The sequence below is a fragment of the Hylobates moloch genome, unplaced genomic scaffold (genome assembly GCF_009828535.3).
Source record: "Hylobates moloch isolate HMO894 unplaced genomic scaffold, HMol_V3 SCAFFOLD_8, whole genome shotgun sequence".
Taxonomy (NCBI): domain Eukaryota; kingdom Metazoa; phylum Chordata; class Mammalia; order Primates; family Hylobatidae; genus Hylobates; species Hylobates moloch.
Window position 1 is genome coordinate 4634904 of NW_026652283.1, and position 19922 is coordinate 4654825.

The 19922-nt window shown below is 38.7% G+C and overlaps 1 protein-coding gene across 2 annotated transcripts in view; it reads left to right on the plus strand.

Annotated features, from left to right (window-relative positions):
- Nucleotides 1–19922, plus strand: part of NDUFA9 (NADH:ubiquinone oxidoreductase subunit A9) — a 37976-nt gene that overhangs the window by 16834 nt on the left and 1220 nt on the right. For both annotated transcript variants that reach the window (XM_032159355.1, XM_058442621.1), the window contains exons 7-10: nt 2491–2558; nt 3756–3832; nt 16165–16260; nt 19175–19241. In XM_032159355.1, coding sequence (XP_032015246.1) covers nt 2491–2558; nt 3756–3832; nt 16165–16260; nt 19175–19241 — 308 coding nt within the window. The remainder of the gene's footprint in view (nt 1–2490; nt 2559–3755; nt 3833–16164; nt 16261–19174; nt 19242–19922) is intronic.

The following is a 19922-nucleotide window of genomic DNA, read 5'->3' on the forward strand; positions in this document are numbered from 1 at the left end:
CACACCTGGCTAAAAATATATATATATTTTTGTAGAGACAGGTCTTGCTCTCTTGCCCAGGCTGGACTCAAACTCCTGGCCTCAAGCAGTCTTTTTGCCCCAGCCTCCCAAAGTGCTAGGATTATAGGCATGGGCCACCATGCCTGGCAACAATGTGGTTTTGATTTATGTTTTCCTAATGATTAGTGATGTTGAACATCTTTTCGTGTGCTTTTTGGCTACTTTATTATTTGGAGAAATGTCTATTCATGTCCTTGGCTAATTTTTTAAATTGAGTTGTTTATTTTTTGTTATTGAGTTGTAGGAGTTTTTTTATTTATTCAGAATGTTAAATGCTTATCAGATATGTGATTTGTAAAATTTTCTCTCATTTTTTAGTTTGTCTCTTCACTCTGTTAATTGTGTTCTTTGATGCACAGAAGTTTTAAATTTTGATGTAGTCAGGTTTATCTGTTTTTACTTTTGTTGCCTGTGCTTTTAGTATTATATCTAAGGAGTCATTGCCAAGTCCAATGCCATGAAGATTTCTCCTTTTGTTTTTGTCTAAGAGTTTTAGAGTTTTAGCTCTTAGGTTTAGGTCTTTGATCCATTTTAACTTAGTTTTTATATATGGTATGAGGTCAGGGTCCAATTTTATTCTTTTGCATGTGGATATCCAGTATGTTGAAAAGATTATCTTTCCCTATTGAATGGTCTTGGTGCTTTTGTCAGAAATCATTTGACCATATATGCAAGAGTTATTTTTCTCTATTTCATTGCTCTGTATGTTTGTCTTTATGCCACTGTTTTGATCACTACACTGTTTTGATTACTGTGCCTTTGTAGTAAGTTTTCAAATCAGAAAGTGTGAGACTTCCAAAAATTTGTTCTTTTTCAAGATCGTTTTGGCTATTTAAAGGAATCCCTTTAAACGCCGTATGAATTTTAGGATGGAGTTTTCTATATTTCTGCAAAAATAAAAAGCCATTGGGATTTTGATAGGGATTGCATTAAATCTGAGATTGCTTTGGGTAGAACTGACATATGTCTTAGTCCATTTTGTGGTACAACAAACGTGAGTAATGTATAAAGAAGAGAAATTTATTTTTAACAGTTCTGGAGGCTGGAAATCTCACGATCCAGGTGCTGTCATCTGGTGAGGGCCTTCTTGCTGTGTGCTTGTGGTGGAAGGTGGAAGGGTGAAAGGGACAAATGCTATGTCCCCACATGGCAGAAGAGGAGAAGAGCAAGCTAGCTGAATGCTGCATGATGCCTTCTTTATGAGGGCCTTAATCCCAGCACCCTCATGGCCTAATTATCTCTTAGTTCATATCACATTGGCAACATCTGAACTTTGGAGGGAATATATTAAAACCATAGCAACATCCTAACAATATTAAGTCTTCCATTCCATGAACTTGGGATGCCTTTCCATTTAATTGTGCCTTTAATTTCTTTCAGCAGTGTTTTGTGGTTTTCAGTGTATGTGTCTTTTGCCACTTTGATAAAGTTTATTTTTAAGTATTTTATTCTTTATTGTACTATTGTGAATAATTTCTACTCTTTTTTTTTTTTTCCAGACAGAGTCTCGCTCCGTCACCCAGGCTGGAGTGCAGTGGCGAAATCTTGGCTTACTGTGACCTCTGCCTCCTGGGTTCAAGCGATTCTCCGGCCTCAGCTTCCCAAGTAGCTGGGACTGCAGGTGTGTGCCACCACGCCCAGCTAATTTTTGTATTTTTAGTAGAGATGGGGTTTCACCACATTGGCCAGGCTGGTCTCAAACTCCTGACCTTGTGATCCACCCATCTTGGCCTCCCAAAGTGCTGGGATTACAGGCATGAGCCACTGTGCCTGGCCTAATTTCTACTCTTAAATGCTTTAAAAAAAAAAGACAAACAAACAAAAAAACCAAAAAAACTTTTTTAACGTAACATTTAAACTACTTGGGATTTGTTTTAGTTTATGGTGAGAACTAAAACATTATCTCACGTTTTTTTCAAATAGCAGAATAATTGTGCCAGCGCCATATATCAACTAATATTTCCATCAGGCCCTTTTTCTGGGTTATCTGTGCTGTATCACTCATCTGTTGACACAGCAGCAGAACCCATCTAGATATTAACTAGATAGACAGTTCATCTGTTCTGTTGCCATATCAACAGGTGAGTATCCTAAGGAGGAAGAGTTCTGTGTTTCTCTTTAGAATGGGTGCAGCTAGAGTCCAGTCTTGGGCATGGCGATGCATTTAGCATTGCAGAGTAGACCAGTTGTCAAGCCATTTGACCTCTTTTCTTTGTTCTTCATGGTTTTAAACATTTGGCGTTTTTATTTTCCGAGTTTGTTGTCTGAAAAACTAATGCCTGCCTTTTGTAAGTGCATTCACTTCCTCAGAGTCAGCTACATTCATTATATTATTTCTATTATGCACAATAATTATGTTAATCTTAAGATTGTTGGGTCTTACAGCAACTTAAGCCTTCTCAGTACAGTTCTCATTCTTTCTTCCACTAGGTATGCATCGGTTTGGTCCTACACCCCTTGGTTCCTTGGGCTGGAAGACAGTTAAACAACCAGTATATGTAAGTAATTAGATGAAGGGGATCAGAGAGGAATTTTTGATGAATTGAGATTTGAGTGATCAAGTTTCTGGTTTTGTCCTAATTTAGTAACTCTGTCATTTTCTTTGTCAACTTCTATCAGCTAGCTGCCTCTCAGTTTACTTAAGAGGTACATGCCTTCTCCGTGTCTTCACTTGTTCATATAAGAAAAAATTATTGAACTCATAATGTGCTAGACACATCATACATGTCACATGTCACTAGGGAAATAAAGATATTAACTAGATAGACACAAATTGCTGTTCTCAAATTGCTTTCAGTCTGAGGCAGATAAATAAAGCAGTTATTGTACAACGTGATAAGTGCTATGATAAGGAGAGGGTTTTATGTAATTACATCAGAAGGGCACCTAATCTAGACTTGGGCATTTCAAAAGGAAGGGCATTTAGGGTAAAACCTTAAAGATGACTAAAGGTAAGCCTGATGAAGGGAGTTGGGGAAGAGTGTTGCATGCAGAGGGAACAGTATATACAGGGGCCCAGAGGTGAAAGAGCATGTTGGATTCCATGTTAGATTGAACCAAGTTTTCTCAGTAGTGGCACTATCGACATTTTGAGCCAGATAATTCTTCGTTATGGGGGTTGTTAAAGGATGTTTGGCAGCATTCCTGGCCTCTAGCCACTAGATGCCAGTCACACCACCCTTCAGTTGTGACAACTGAAAATGACTCCAGACAGGTGTCAAATGTCCCCTGGGGGGCCAAAATCACTATACTATTACTGTTTTTGAAAATTAAAATGGTAGAATATTAGCAATTCCATATAGCTTGTGATGGTTAATAAGAGAGTTGGGAATGGTAAGAGATGAGCTTGGCAAGTTGTGGCCAAAAGCAAATCAGAAAGGCCTCAAGCTATCTGAAGGTAAGTGCATTCCTACTACAGAAAATACTTGGATGAGCCTTGGATTATGCGTACTTGGAAAATACTTGGATAGCAGGGATTAGTTGAGCTCTTGAGATGGCTCATTCTTTTAAGAAGCTTTCTGGGAATAGATAATGCCATTATTTTAACTTCACATTTTCTTCGTTGAGATCAGCGTGGCCTTCTTCCTTTCTTCTTCCTTCCTTCCTTTTTCCCTTCTTTCGTTTCTTTCTATCTCCCCATCTCCCATTCTCTCTTTTTCAACAATTACTTAAACATATATTATAATTTCTTACAGGTCGTAGATGTATCCAAAGGAATTGTTAATGCAGTTAAGGATCCTGATGCCAACGGGAAATCCTTTGCTTTTGTTGGGTAAGTGCTTAGAGTTTGAATTTAAAATTGTGCTATTATAACGAAGGAATCAATATCTAAATTAGTTACTAACAGATTTATTTGTTGCACTTTTACAATATTAAATCTCCTCATTGCTTGCATTAAATCAGAATTCGAGGGAACCTGGAATCTACTTTAATGAATGATTCTTCTGTTACCAAAGTCTGAGAACCACTGCCCTAGACTATTACATATACTTAATCCAGTGACCCTTACGGATGGTTTTGGACTACTCCAGTGATGTTTTTAATATATAAAAGGATATTGCTGTGAATTCTAAAACACAAACAAAACACTTTTAGGGAGTGAGTATGGTTATAAAACCACATTAATTTTGATGGAGTATCACAATGACCCCAGAGGCTGAAAAATGGGTGGTGTTATAGCACAATTACTAGTGCTGTGCAAGATTGATTATTTCTTTTATGCTCTTTGCTAAAATTTGCTCTCAGAAAAAAAGGGGTACAGTTAAGCTATGTGACTTACCTGAAATTACTAAATCATGTCAGAGCTAAGCTTAGGAATTTTTTTGCTGAATTAACTAAAAGTCAAAAACTAAGACTTCATTTGCCAAGTTGAGAGGTATCGAATTCACCTGGTAAGTGGTTCAGAACCCTGTGATTCTATGAAGCAAACTAGTGACACTTGGCATCTATGAAAGTTAAGGATCTGGCTCAGTAATTAAGGGATAGCCTAATTCCTAAGAAATGTTTGCCTCTAGAGGAAAATGACACTCTTCTCTTTAAGCCAAGAGGCATAGAATATATTTGCAGAATTCTGAATCTATACATTGTTATGTTCCACTATTATTATTTAATAAATAATTTTTTTCAGTGTGAAAAGTCTTGGTTTTCCATGTTAACTAGCAGCTGCAAAATATATTTCTCCTTTTCAGTTCCCAGTTTGGTACATTAGCATGCAATCAGTTATATAGTCTAGGTAAGAATTATAATTCACTATATTCAATACAGGTTTCATAAAATACTAAACACAAAAGACATTAGTTCCAGTGAAGAGGTACATGTACTAGGATTTCAGGGAATAAATGAGCAGAAATGGCTTTGTGAACTTTACTTGCTCTAGCTCTGGATGAGTTGCACATTTTCCTTTTTACCTTTGCCCAGCCATTATCCTTTTGTCTGGGCTCCAGTAAGTCATTCTTGTTTGGCGTAATGATGGGAAAAATAATACTAAACATTGCAGTGTAGATATTTTTCCTCTTGAAATTGTAGATACGCATCTACACATTTCTTGTCTCTTCAGCCCCAGGAAAAAACTTTGCTTCTTTCTCTGATATTTTGAGGCTAAGGCAGTGGCATAAGACTATAATTTTGCTCCTAGGTTTTTTGTAGTTATGAATTATATTATGTTGGTCCATTCTATTTGCCATTCATTCATAAAATACCTATTGATACACACTCACACAACATTACACACAACTGTGATGATGAATAAACACATTCAGCAAAATCACGATGTATAAGATCAGCATAGAAAAATCAATATACACTAGTAAATGAACAATGTGAAAATAAAATTAACAAAAGAATTTTATTCACAGCAGCATAAAAAAATAGAATATTTAAGTATAAATTTAACAACTAAATTTATTATATTATACCTAATAAGTAATAAGACATACCATGTTCGTGGATTGGATGAGTCAGTATGATTAAAATGATAATTTCCTTCAAATTGATTGACAAATTCAACTTAATTCTATCAAAATTCCAACAGACTTTTTTGCAGAAGTTGATTCTAAATTTATATGATAATACAAGACCTTCCACAATAGACAAAACCATTAAGTTTCATAATTTCAAAAGTTAATAGCTATAATTATCAAGATAGTGTGGTACTGACATAAGAATTGACATATAGATGAATTAACCAGAATTGACAGTTCAGAAATAAATCTTTATGGACAACGGATTTTTGAAAAAGGTGCTATGGCATTTCAAAGGGGAAAGGATGGTCTTTTCAACAAATGGTTTTGGGATATCCACATTAAAAAAAAGATGAACTTCGACTCCTACCTCACACTATACATGAACAAATTAAAATAATTCAGAGACTTCAGTGTAAGAGTTATAAAACAAGGATTGCTGGCAAGATGGCTGAATAGGAACAGCTCCAGTCTGCAGCTCCCAGCGAGATTGACACAGAAGGCGAGTGATTTCTGCATTTCCAACTGAGGTACCTGATTCATCCCATTGGGACTGGTTGGACAGTGGGTGCAGCCCAAGGAGGGTGAGCCAAAACAGGGTGGGGTATCGCCTCACCCGGGAAGCATAAGGGGTTGGGGAACTCCCTTTTCTAGCCAAGGGAAGCCATTAGGGACTGTACCATACACTCTGGCCCAGATACTGCACTTTTCCCATGGTCTTTGCAACCCGCAGACCAGGAGATTCACTAAGGTGCCCACGCCACCAGGGCCCTGGGTTTCCAGCACAAAACTGGGCAGCCATTTGGGCAGACACTGGGCTAGCCACAGGAGCTTTTTTTTCCATACCCCAGTGGCACCTGGAAGGCCAGTGAGACAGAACCTTTTACTCCCCTGGAAAGTGGGCTGAAGCCAGGGAGCCAAGTGATCTGGCTTGGCAGTTCCCACCCCTATGGAGCCCAGCAAGCTAAGATCCACTGGCTTGAAATTCTCGCCACTAGCACAGCAGTCTGAGCTCAACCTGGGACGTATGAGCTTGGGAGGGAGGGGCGTCCACCGTTGCTGAGGCTTGAGTAGGTGGTTTTACCCTCACAGTAAACAAAGCCACCAGGAAGTTCAAACTGGGCAGAGCCCACTGCAGCTCAGCAAGACCACTGTGGCCAGACTGCCTCTCCAGATTCCCTCCTCTCTGGGCCAGGCATCTCTGAAAAAAAGGCAGCAGCCCCAGTCAGGGACTTATAGATAAAACCCCTGCCATCCTGGGGCAGAGCACCTGAGGGAAGGGGCAGTTGGGGATGCAGCTTCAGCAGACTTTTAACATCCCTGCCTGGTAGCTCTGAAGAAAGCAGCGGATCTCCCAGCACAGCATTTGAGCTCTGATAAGGGACAGACTGCCTCGTCAAGTGGGTCCCTGCCCCTATGTATCCTGACTGGGAGATACATCCCTGTAGGGGGCCAACAGACACTTCATACAGGGGATATCTGGTTGGCATCTGGCAGGTGCCCCTCTGGGACGAAGCTTCCAGAGGAAGGAACAGGCAACAACAATCTTTGCTGTTCTGCAGCCTCTGCCAGTGATACCCAGGCAAACAGGGTCTGGAGTGGACCTCCAGCAGACCTGCAGCAGAGGGGCCTGTTAGGAGGAAAACTAACAAACAGAAAAGAATAGTATCAACATCAACAAAAAGGACGTCCACTCAGAGACCCCAGCCGAAGGTCACTGACTTCAAAGACCAAAGGTAGATAAATCCATGAAGATGGAGGGAAACCAGTGCAGAAAGGCTGAAAATTCCAAAAACCAGAAAGCCTCTTCTCCTCCAAAGGATTACAACTCCTTGCCAGCAAGGAAACAAAACTGGATGGAGAATGAGTTTGATCATTTGACAGAAGTAGGCATGTTCTAACCCAATGCAAGGAAGCTAAGAACCTTGAGAAAAGGTTAGATGAATTGCTAGCTAGAATACCAGTTTAGAGAACAACAGAAATGACCTGATGGAGCTGAAAAACACAGCACGAGAACTTTTTGAAGCATACACAAGTATCAATAGCCGAATCGATCAAGTGGAAGAAAGGATATCAGAGATTGAAGATCAACTCAATGAAATAAAGTGAAAAGACAAGAGATAAAAGAGTGAAAAGAAATGAGCAAAACCTCCAAGAAATATGGGCCTATGTGAAAAGACCAAATCTACATTTGGTTGGTGTACCTGAAAGTGATGGGGAGAATGGAACCAGGAGCCAAGTTGGAAAACTCCAGGAGAACTTCCCCAACTAGCAAGGCAGGCCAACATTCAAATTCAGGAAATACAGAGAACACCACAAAGATACTCCTCGAGAAGAGCAACCACAAGACACATAATTGTCAGATTCACCAAGGCTGAAATGAAGGAAAAAATATTAAGGGCAGCCAGAGAAAAAGGTCAGGTTACTGACAAAGGGAAGCCCATCAGACTAACAGTGAATCTCTCAGCAGAAACCCTACAAGCCAGAAGAGAATGGGGGCCAATATTCAACATTCTTAAAGAAAAGAATTTTCAACCCGGAATTTCACATCCAGCCAAACTAAGCTTCATAAGCGAAGGAGAAATAAAATCCTTTACAGACAAGCAAATGCTGAGAGATTTTGTCACCACCAGGCCTGCCTTACAAGAGCTCCTGAAGGAAGCACTAAACATAGAAAAGATCAACTGATACCAGCCACTGCAAAAAGATACCAAATTCTTAAGACCATTGACGCTATGAAGAAACTGCAACTGACGGGCAAAATAACCAGCTAGCATCATAATGGCAGGATCAAATTCACACATAACAATATTAACCTTAAATGGCGTCCTTGCATTGGCTAAATGCCCCAGTTAAAAGACACAGACTGGCAAATTGGAGAAAGGGTCAAGACTCATCAGTTTGCTGTATTCAGGAGACTGAATTTCACATGCAAAGACACGCATAGGCTCAAAATAAAGGGATGGAGGAATATTTACGAAGCAAATGGAAAGCAAAAAAAAGCAGGAGTTGCAATCCTAGTCTGATAAAACAGACTTTAAACCAACAAAGATCAGAAGAGACAAGGGCATTACATAATGGTAAAGGGATCAATGCAACAAGAAGAGCTAACTATCCTAAATATATATGCACCCAATACAGGAGCACCCAGATTCAAAAAGCAAGTTCTTGGAGACCTACAAAGAGACTTAGACTCCCACACAATAATAGTGGGAGACTTTAACACCCCACTGTCAATATTAGAAAGATCAACGAGACAGAAAATTAACAAGGATATCCAGGACTTGAACTCAGCTCTGGACCAAGCAGATCTAATAGACATCTACAGAACTCTCCACCCCAAATCAACAGAGTATAATTTCTTCTCAGCACCACATTGCACTTATTCTAAAATTGACCACATAATTGAAAGTAAAACACTCCTCAGCAAATGCAAAAGAACAGAAATCATAACAGTCTCTCAGACCACAGGGCAATCAAATTAGAACTCAGGATTAAGAAACTCACTCAAAACTGCACAACTACATGGAAACTGAACAACCTGCTCCTGAATGACTACTGGGTAAATAACGAAAAGGCAGAAATAAAGATGTTCTTTGAAACCGATGAGAACAAAGACACAACATTCCAGAATCTCTGGGACAAATTTAAAACAGTGTGTAGAGGGAAATTTATAGCACTAAATGCCCACAAGAGAAAGTAGGAAAGATCTAAAATCGACACTCTAACATCACATTTGAAAAAACCAGATAAGCAGGAACAAACAAATTTAAAAGCTAGCAGAAGGCAAGAAATAGCTAAGATCAGAGCAGAACCGAAGGAGATAGAGACAGGAAAAACCCTTCAAAAAATCAATGAATCCATGAGCTGGTTTTTTCAACAACATGGATAGACTGCTAGCCAGACTAGTAAAGAAGAAAAGAGAGAAGAATCAGATAGATGCAATAAAAAAGGATAAAGGGGATATCACCGCCGATCCCACAGAAATACTAAGTACCATCAGAGAATACTATAAACACCTCTATGCCAGTAAACTAGAAAATCTACAAGAAGTGGATAGGTTCCTGGACACATACCCCCTCCCAAGACTAAACCAGGAAGAAACTGAATCCCTCAATAGACCTATAACAAGTTCTGAAATTGAGGCAGCAATTAATAGCTTATCAACCAAAAAAAGTCCAGGACGGACCAGATGGATTCACAGCTGAATTATTCCAGAGGTACAAAGAGGAGCTGGTACCATTCCTTCTGAAACTATTCCAATCAATAGAAAAAGAGGGAATCCTCCCTAATTCATTTTATGAGGCCAGCATCATCCTAATACCAAAACCTGGCAGAGACAACAAAAAAAGAAAATTTCAGGTCAATATCCCTGATGAACATTGAATCAAAAATCCTCAATAAAATCCAGCAGCACATCAAAAAGCTTATCCAGCACAATAAAATTGGCTTCATCCGGGGATAAAAGACTGGTTCAACATATGCAAATCAATAAATGTAATCCCTCACATAAACAGAACCAATGACAAAAACTACATGAATATTTCAATAGATGCAGAAAAGGCCTTCGACAAAATTCAACAGCCCTTCATGCTAAAAACCCTCAATAAACTAGGTATTGATGGAATATATCTCAAAATAATAAGAGATTATGACAAACCCACAGCCAATATCATACTGAATGGGCAAAAACTGGAAGCATTCCCTTTGAAAATTGGCACAAGACAAGGATGCCCTCTCTCATCACTCGCGTTCAATGTAGCGTTGGAAGTTCTGGCTGGGACAATTAGGCAAGAGAAAGAAAGAAAGGGTATTCAATTAGGAAAAGAGGAAGTCAAATAGTCTCTGTTTGCAGATGACATGATTGTATATTTAGAAAACCCCATCGTCTCAGCCCAAAATCTCCTTAAGCTGGTAAGCAACTTCAGCAAAGTCTCAGGATACAAAATCAATGTGCAAAAATCACAGGCATTCCCATACACCAATAACAGACAAACCATGAGTGAACCAAATCATGAGTGAACTCCCATTCACAATTGCTACAAAGAGAATAAAATACCCAGGAATCCAACTTACAAGGGATGTGAAGGACCTCTTCAAGGAGAACTACCAACCACTGCTCAAGGAAATAAGAGAGGACACAAACAAATGGAAAAACATTCCATGATCATGGATAGGAAGAATCAATACAATGAAAATGGCCATACTGCCCGAAGTAATTTATAGATTCAGTGCTATCCCCATCAAACTTCCATTGACTTTCTTCACATAATTGGAAAAATACTACTTTACATTTCATATGGAAACAAAAAAGAGCCCACATAGCCAAGACAATCCTAAGCAAAAAGAACAAAGCTGGAGGCATCATGCTACCTGACTTCAAACTATACTACAAGGCTACAGTAACCAAAACAGCACGGTACTGGTACCAAAACAGGTATATAGACCAATAGGACAGAACAGAGGGCTCAGAAATAATGCCACACATCCACAACCATCTGATCTTTGACAAATCTGACAAAAACAAGCAATGAGGAAATGATTCTCCATTTAATAAATGGTGTTGGGAAAACTGGCTAGCCATATGCAGAAAGGTGAAACTGGATCCTTTCCTTACACCTGATACAAAAATTAAGTCAAGATGGATTAAAGACTTAAATGTAAGACCTAAAATCATAAAAACCTTAGAAGAGAAGCTAGGCAATACCATTCAGGACATAGGCATGGGCAAAGACTTCATAATTGAAACACCAAAAGCAATGGCAACAAAAGCCAAAATAGACAAATGGGATCTAATTAAACTAAAGAGCTTCTGCACAGTAAAAGAAACTATCATCAGAGTGAACAGGCAACCTACAGAATGGGAGAAAATTTTTGCAATCTATCCTGAAAAAGGGCTAATATCCAGAATCTACAAAGAACTTAAATAGATTTACAAGAAAAAACTGCATCAAAAAGTGAGCGAAGGATATGAACAGACACTTCTCAAAAGAAGACATTTATGCAGCTCAACAAACATATGAAAAAAGCTCATCGTCACTGGTCATTAGAGAAATGCAAATCAAAACCACAGTGAGATACCATCTCATGCCAGTTAGGATGGCGATCATTAAGTCAGGAAACAACAGATGCTGGAGAGGATGTGGAGAAATAGTGACGCTTTTACACTGTTGGTGGAAGTGTAAACCATTGTGGAAGACAGTGTGGCAATTCCTCAAGGATCTCGAAGTAGAAATGCCATTTGACCCAGTAATCCCATTAGTGAGTATATATACCCAAAGGATTATAAATCATTCTAGTATAAAGCCACATGCACACGTATGTTTATTGCGGCACTGTTCACAATAGCAAAGACTTGGAACCAACCCAAATGCCCATCAATGATAGACTGGATAAAGAAAATGTGGCACATATACACCGTGGAATACTGTGCAGCCAGCATACAGAAAAGGATGAGTTCATGTCCTTTGCAGGGACATGGATGAAGCTGGAAACTATCATTCTCAGCAAACTAACACAAGAACAGAAAACCAAACACCGTATGTTCTCACTCATAAGTGGGAGTTGAACAATAAGAACACATGGAAACAGGGAGGTGAACATCACACACCGGGGCCTGTTGGGGGTGGGAGGCTAGAGGAGGGATAGCATTAGGAGAAATACCTAATGTAGATGACAGGTTGATGGGTGCAGCAAACCACCATGGCACATGTATACCTGTGTAACAAACCTGTACGTTCTGCACATGTACCCCAGAAGTTAAAGTATAATAAAAAAATTTTTTTCAATTGGTAAAAATGTAAAAAAATAAATAAAAGGGTTATAAAACTATAATAATTTTGGAAGGAAAATAGAAAATCTTCTAGACCTTGGATTCTAGAAGATTTTTAGCTGTGGCATCAAAAGCCTATTACATAAAATAAAAAATAAATGGATACATTAGACTTCACCAAAATTAAAGCTCTTGTGTTTCAGAAGACACCATTAAGAAAATGAAAAAACAAGTCACAGATTGGGGGAAAATATTTGTTAATTACATATCTGATAAAGGACTACTATCCAGAATATACAAAGAAATCTTAGAACTCAATGAGAAGACAATCCATTTTTTAATATGAGCAAAAGACATGAATAGGCATATCAGCCCAGCAGATGTACTTAATCACTAAAAAACACATGAAAAGATGCTCCATATCATTAGTCATTACAGAAAATGCAAATCAAAACCATTACGAGATACCAGTTCACAGAAAATAAGAAATGTTGATGAAGACATGGAGTAATGGGAACCTTCATACATTGCTGGTAGGAGTGTAAAATTGTATAGCCACTTTAGAAAACAGTTTGGCATCTTCTTAAAAAGTTAGCATAAATTTACCATATGGCCTATCGATTTTACTCCTAGGTATTTACCCAAAAGAAATGAAAATGTGTCTACACAAAGATTTGCACTTGAATTTTCATAGCAGCGTGAAATTGGAAACATCCCACTAAAAATTGGAAACATCCCACATATTCATTAACTGATGAAAGGAGAAATAAAATATAGTAGCATTCTCATATAATAGAAGTTCAATAAAAGGAATGAAATATTGACATGTTACATGTATGAACCTCAAAAACATGGTAAATGAAGGAAGCTAGATACAGAAGATCACATGTTGTATGATTCCATTTATATGAAGTATCTATAAAAGGCAAATGTAAGTAGATTAGTGATTGCCTGAGCCTGGGAGTAAAATCCAGGATTAAATGGCAGTGGAGGATCTTACTAGAATAAGGGAAAATATTATAAAACTGGATTATGGTAATGATTGTACAACTTGGTAAATGTATGAACAATCATTGAATTATATGCTTAAAATGGATGAATTTTAATGTATGTAAATTATACCACAATAGTGAGTAGCATGGGTAAGATTTCTGCCTTTGTGGAGCTTACAGATTAGTGATGAGATGCATAAGTCATAATTAAGCAAAATAATTAAAATAAATGACCGAAAAGGAAAGTCCAGTGAATTGGAAAGAAAACCAGAAGGAGGGAGTTGGCAACTATATTGGGTGCTGCCAGGAGGTTGAGTGAGTGACAGCATAGAGATTCATGGCCACCTTAGTGACCTCATTTGAACATTGGGCAAAGGGCAGATTGGATTGCAGTGAGATTTGAATGGCAGGATAGGAAGTGGAGGCACCAGTTAGGTAACTATTTGGAGACGTTTCCCTGTAAAAGGGAGCAAAGGAAAGGGGTTAAAGAGAAGGCTATGAAACATGAATGTCTTGTCAAGGGAGGTACCACTCTGGATTTGGAAGATTGAACATCTTGTTAATAAATTGGTAAGAATGGTCCAGGAAAGAGATACCACTTGATGACTCAGGAGATGGGGCCGACAGAAAAGGAGCAAAGTCCTTCAGGAATTGAGAGGCGTTGGATACAGAGTGCAAATGAGGGTTTGACCTTTGTAAAAGGCAAACATTTCTTTAGCTTTAACGAGGAAAAGAATTCAAGGATATATGCAGATGCAGGTAGGTTTGGCTGTGGGAATTTAAGGAGTATCTTTTCTTGTTGGAATGTGAGGTTAGCTAAAAGGCAGGATGGAGTGGGTCAGAAAAGTGTGTGGAAAATTTGAGGACAGAGAAGATAGACAGTATGCCCTGGGCGAACAGGAAAGAGCATTTCCTAGGAGAAGTGTGGGATTGCCAAGCAGAACTGAGTGTTCCATTTGAAATTAGTGATAAAAAAAATAAGTGAAGTCAATCAGCTCAACTGTATTTTGTCTACAGTTTTGTCCTTCTGGGGTTTCAGGCTCAGAGAAGGCACATATTTGGGTCAACCAGAGTAAAGAGTTTTGCTTAGCAAGTATAGTGGGTACGGGCCTGGGAGACAAGATTTTGCTGAGGATATTTGCAGAGGAATAACTGTGATGCTGAGCCTTGAAATCTAAGCTGGGAGGGTGTGGGCTTCAGTGTACCTTTGGCTGTGAGCAAGGGCACTTAAACTAGTGTTCCAGTTGCACTTAATGGAACACAAAGTGCTTCAGAACAGCTGAAGAGGAAACCTATTATGTAGAATTAGTTTCCCCATGATACCAGTTTTGTTTGTCATCATAAAAATTCAAATTGTTCTTGGCGTAGCATGTATTATATGTCCTGTAATGATCCTTACAAATCCTTCTGGAATTTGAAGAACCCTACTAAGGCCTTTGTCTGATATTTCTCCTGGCTGATAGTTTCATGGTTTTTAGTAAAGTATGTCAGGATAATGAGGTTCTCACTGAATTACCTTCACTCAGCTCTTGGTTGTCACAGATTTACTGTCATGAAACATGCAAATGAATTAGGAAATGGGTAAAGAAATATGAAAATGCATTATAAGCACTGATATTAATGCTAGGTTAAAATCGTACAGAACTATTCAAATTAATGGAATAGGGCAGAAAGTTCAGAAACAGTCCCATTATATGTAAGGATATAGTATGTGATAAGGGTGACATTTCAGTATAGGGAAAGAGGCAGTACAGTAAATGATTCTGTAAATATTGAAGCAATTAGCTTACATCTTGGGAAAAATATAATTACATGTTTACCTTATATGATTTACAAAAATATGTCACAGAAGGAACTTACTTTATAGTAAAAAAAAAAAATCTTTTTTATAAGCTTTAGACAAAATACGTGGAAATTTATGTCACTGCAGAGGAATTTTCTAACTGTGAATCCAAGCCATAAAGAAAATCAGTAGTTTTGGTTAAATTAAACAGTTAAAATTTTATGTGCACAAAACACTGTAAATAACACTAAAAGGTAAAATACAAACAATAAAAGGTATTTCCAACAATATCACTAAAATATAGAGAATTCTTACAAATTATTTTTATAGACAGGGACTCCAGGAGGAAAGAAAAGATAAATGTATAAATGACCAAAAATTCGTGAAGAAATAATCTCTCTTATTAAAGACATAATAATTAAAACATGAGATACCTTTTTTTTTTTAACCTAGTAGATTGGCGAAAATTTCGTTTTTTTATGACAACTCATTTTGGGTGGAGGGGGCATTCTTATCAACATTTTATATAAATTGATAGAACCATTTTGAAAAGCAGTTTAGAAGTATTCAATAAAAGCCTTAACATTTCAAAGTCTGCATTGACCCAGTTCCACTTCTACAAATATATTCTAAATGCATAATCATGGATAAGTACAAATATTTATTACAAGAATATTCATTAAAACATTATTTTATAAAAGAGATTTGTAATAGCATAAATATCTCAAAACTGGCAATTGATAAAGTAATTGTGATTACATGCAGTGTAATATGTTCAGTCATGAAACATGCAATAAAATGTTTAATGATGTGGAAAGATGATTATGATGTAATGTTAAATGAAAAAGACATTACAGAATAGAATGGATTGTGTATTTATTAAAACCAAAATAATGTGTATATGTAAGGGGATGAGAAGGATATAGATCAAATATATTAACTATCTCTCATAATGGGATTATGGGTGATTTTTCTTTGTGCTATTCTGTACTACAGTGCATATATGTTTCCTTTTTTATAAGAAAAATATTATTTTGTTATAAAGGAAAATTTGTGAGAAGCGTGTAATTGAAAGAACTGTGTATTGTCTTTTTATAGTCCCAATCGGTACCTCCTCTTTCACCTGGTGAAGTACATCTTTGCTGTGGCTCACAGATTGTTCCTCCCATTCCCCTTGCCACTTTTTGCCTATCGGTAAGTAGAGTGCTCCTTTTGTGTGACTTCTGAAAAAGCTAGCTCCACACACTTGTTCCTAATGTTCTCCCTTAGGGTTATAGGGTGTGTGAAGAGCTGGTCTCCAGATCTCCTAGTATTGTGACATTAGCATAGGGAAGAAGCAGAAATAGATCAGTGTCATAAAAAAAAAATGTGTTGGGAGATTAAATCTGCAGTTCTTCACTTTCTCCAATTTAAAACCATTGAGTTTAATTTTGGAGAAATACCTTGCTGGGCACATACATAAGGGGCAGTCAGGTTCCCCGGTGTTTCATGTCGCTCATTATTAAATCAACCTGATCATGCTATTGGGGAAAGGAGTCAGGCTAATTCAGACTTGGATTTGTGGTTGCCTTCTCTTCTTTCCCTGCTTCTTAGTTGACTTCTTCTCTTTGTGGGTTAAATATCTTTGACTTGGCTGGGAGTGGTGGCTCATGCCTATAATTCTAGCACTTTGGGAGGCCAAGGTGGGCAGATTGCTTGAGCCCAGGAGTTCGAGACCAGCCTGGGCAATATAGCGAAGCCCCATCTCTACAAAACATACCAAATTAGCTGGATGTGGTGGTATCTGCCTGTAGTCCCACCTACTGGGGTGGAGATAGGGTGATGCAAGAGAATTGCTCGAGCTCGGGAGTTCAAGGCTTCCAGTGAGCTGAGATTGTGCCACTGCACTCCAGCCTAGGTGACTGCTACTGCGCACAGTGGTGCACACCTATAGTCCCAGCTACTTGGGAGGCTGAGGTGGGAGGATCACTTGAGCCCAGGAGTTTGAATCCAGCCTGGACAACATAGTGAGACCCAGTCTCTGGAACCAAAAAAAAAAAAAAAAAGAAAGGAAAGAAAAACCCACTGCCCTGAGGTAACTGTTGATGGGAGCTCCGTTCTTGTCCTGGGTTTTATATTGTTGTCCTGATTTGACCCAAATAAAATAAAATCTTGAGCTTACCATGTCACACCCTAGTGGTCTGGTTAAGGAGACTGTCACATCCATTGTGCCACAAACTGATCTTCATTTGGGTTTTCATCCGTTCATTCAACAAATGTTTATTGAATGCCTACTGTGTCTTAGATAATGTACTAGGTACTCAGAATGTTACAACAAACACTCAAAAATCTTATGGTCAGAATGTTACAATAAAAACTCAAAAATCTTATGGTCTAACAGGGGTACCAGAAAAATAGACCACTAGAATGCAGGGTGATAACAATATTTATTGAGTGTTATACCTTTCAGACTATTTACTTTGTCTCCTTTAATACTCAGTTATCTATAAAGTAAGTAAGGAGAGTATATGGAGTGACTGGAAGAGGAGGCCACAGAGTAAGAGAAACTTACAAGAAGGCCAAAAAGTGATCAGACATCTAAGTGGGAAATGAGAGTTTGGAATTCTAGATACCAAAGGGAATGGGGTGTTTTAAGGAGGGAATCGATGTTTTAAGAAGGGGAACATTGCTTTCATTCACATGTATCTCAAGCCCCTAGAACAATGCCTGGTACACATTAGGCACTCTGTTAATATTGGTAGAATGAAGTCTTACAGAAAAGTCAAATAAGATAAAGGACCAAAAAATGTCTACAAATGACCATTTGTGACCCTGGCTTCAGTGCCGTGAAAGGGATATAAGCCAGACTGCAGTGAGGCACTTTCATGGTTGTATGTAAAATTGAGTTAGAGTTGGCTTATGTATGCCCATGACATGGCCCACTGAGGACACCAGAATAGAGACCTGAAGTGATCTGTTAGCACAGAATGAGGGCACAGAGAGTTAGAGGTTTGTAATGAGTGTTTTTATTAAGCTATGTTAGCCTGATAAATTTTTTTTTTTCTGCCATTGAGGAATCTGAGGCTTTATATATTGCTGGAGAAATTCTAGCCAGCTTCCTTTTTCGTTTATTTATACTATGCTTTAGAATGTTGTTTTTCAAGCCTTTAAACAGCTATGGAACCCTGTGCTCACTGAAGTTTTACATCAAGTCCTGCTGGGTAAATCCAATAAAAGAGCTGGTCTGGTTGCAGTGATGGATGATACTCAAAGCATGTACTCCCAAACCCTTGGCCCCCCAGGACTCCGTGGGGCCCCAGCAAATTCCTAGTGTTCCTCAGATGCTAGTTGAAAACCCACTGCTACTGGGCACAGTGGTGTACACCTGTAGTCCCAGCCACTTGGGAGGCTGAGGTGGGAGGATCACTTGAGCCTGGGAGTGTGAGTCCACCCTGGACAACATAGTGAGACCCTGTCTCTGGAACAAAAACAAGGAAAGAAAAGAAAAAGTCACTGCCCTGAGGTAACTGATGATGGGAGCTCAAGTGGCATGTAAGGAGCCCTTTGATTTTCATTAGCAGTGAAGAGATGGCAGTAATGAAGATAGGTGGCCTTTCTCGTTTTGGGTTTTATATTGTCGTCCTGATTTGAACCATAGATTTTAGCCTTCTCTTTGCTTTTGGATTTTTTTTTTCCTCAAGGACCCCAGCTTTTAGGGGTTATGTTGTATGTTTTACACACCATTCAGCTTGCCCTGCTTCTGTAAAGGCAGCATATTTGAATATCTGAGGTTTAGATTAGATTGAATTTCACAGACTTGATTGAATATTGGAGTTTTTCTGTTTGCTTTGTTGTTTGTTGGTTTTATTTCATTTTAAGTTTAAGATCTGTTGTTTCTTTGGAGGAGAACAAGGTGTACCAGCAGTTACAGCAGCCAACTGGGTTGGCTTGAGAGGAGATGGACCAATAAGCAGAGGTAGCCTCACAGGTCGAGGTGGTTATTTTCTTAAAAAAAAAATCAGTTCAGACTGCTCTACAGCAGTGTGTCTTCCTGTAGTTCTTATAGGCTAGCTTACATCTTGGGCAGAGAGATGCTTATCACATGTGCTATATATATTTCCTTTTCCAGATGGGTAGCAAGAGTCTTTGAAATAAGCCCATTTGAGCCCTGGATAACAAGGGATAAAGTGGAGCGGGTGAGTATATGTGTGGAAAGCGTCTGCCTGGGCAGATGATGATAAGTTAGACTTATTTTGGTTTGCTTGCTTGCCTGGTTCCCGGCTCTCGTCTGTTTGCTGTTCTTGCTGTCTGCAGTCAGCCCCTCTACTAGCACTAAAACTCATCCATCTGCCCTCCTCCACGGGGCGGCTCCTCCATACTTTCTGTCCGTCATTATCAGTGTTTCTTTCTCTGCTTGATCATTCCTGTCAACACACAAAATTGCCTAATAGCTCCGCTGCCAAAGCCTCTCTTCCTCCCATCACTCTTCTAGCTACTTTCCTGTTGTGTCCCTTCACATCCTAACTCCTCCTAACTTCCTCCTAACATCCTGAAGAAACTGTCAACAGTTTCTTCATTCTTTCTTTAACATACTCCAGTCAGGCTTTTATTCCCATTTCTCCCCTAAAATTGCTCTTTTCAAGGTTATGTACAATCTCCTTGCTGCCACATCCAATAGTCAGTTCTCAGACCTCATGTCATGCGCCTGTGCATTTGCTTCTAGGGAGGATGCAAAATAAAATAAAAATACTATGCCAATACCACATCTACCTTGGAAGACCTATGGACCATATATTGACAAGAAGCAGCCACATTGTCCCCTGAATGCTATCTAAAAGCTAAAGTGTAGAGAAGATGAGAAAGTAGTGCGTAGGGAA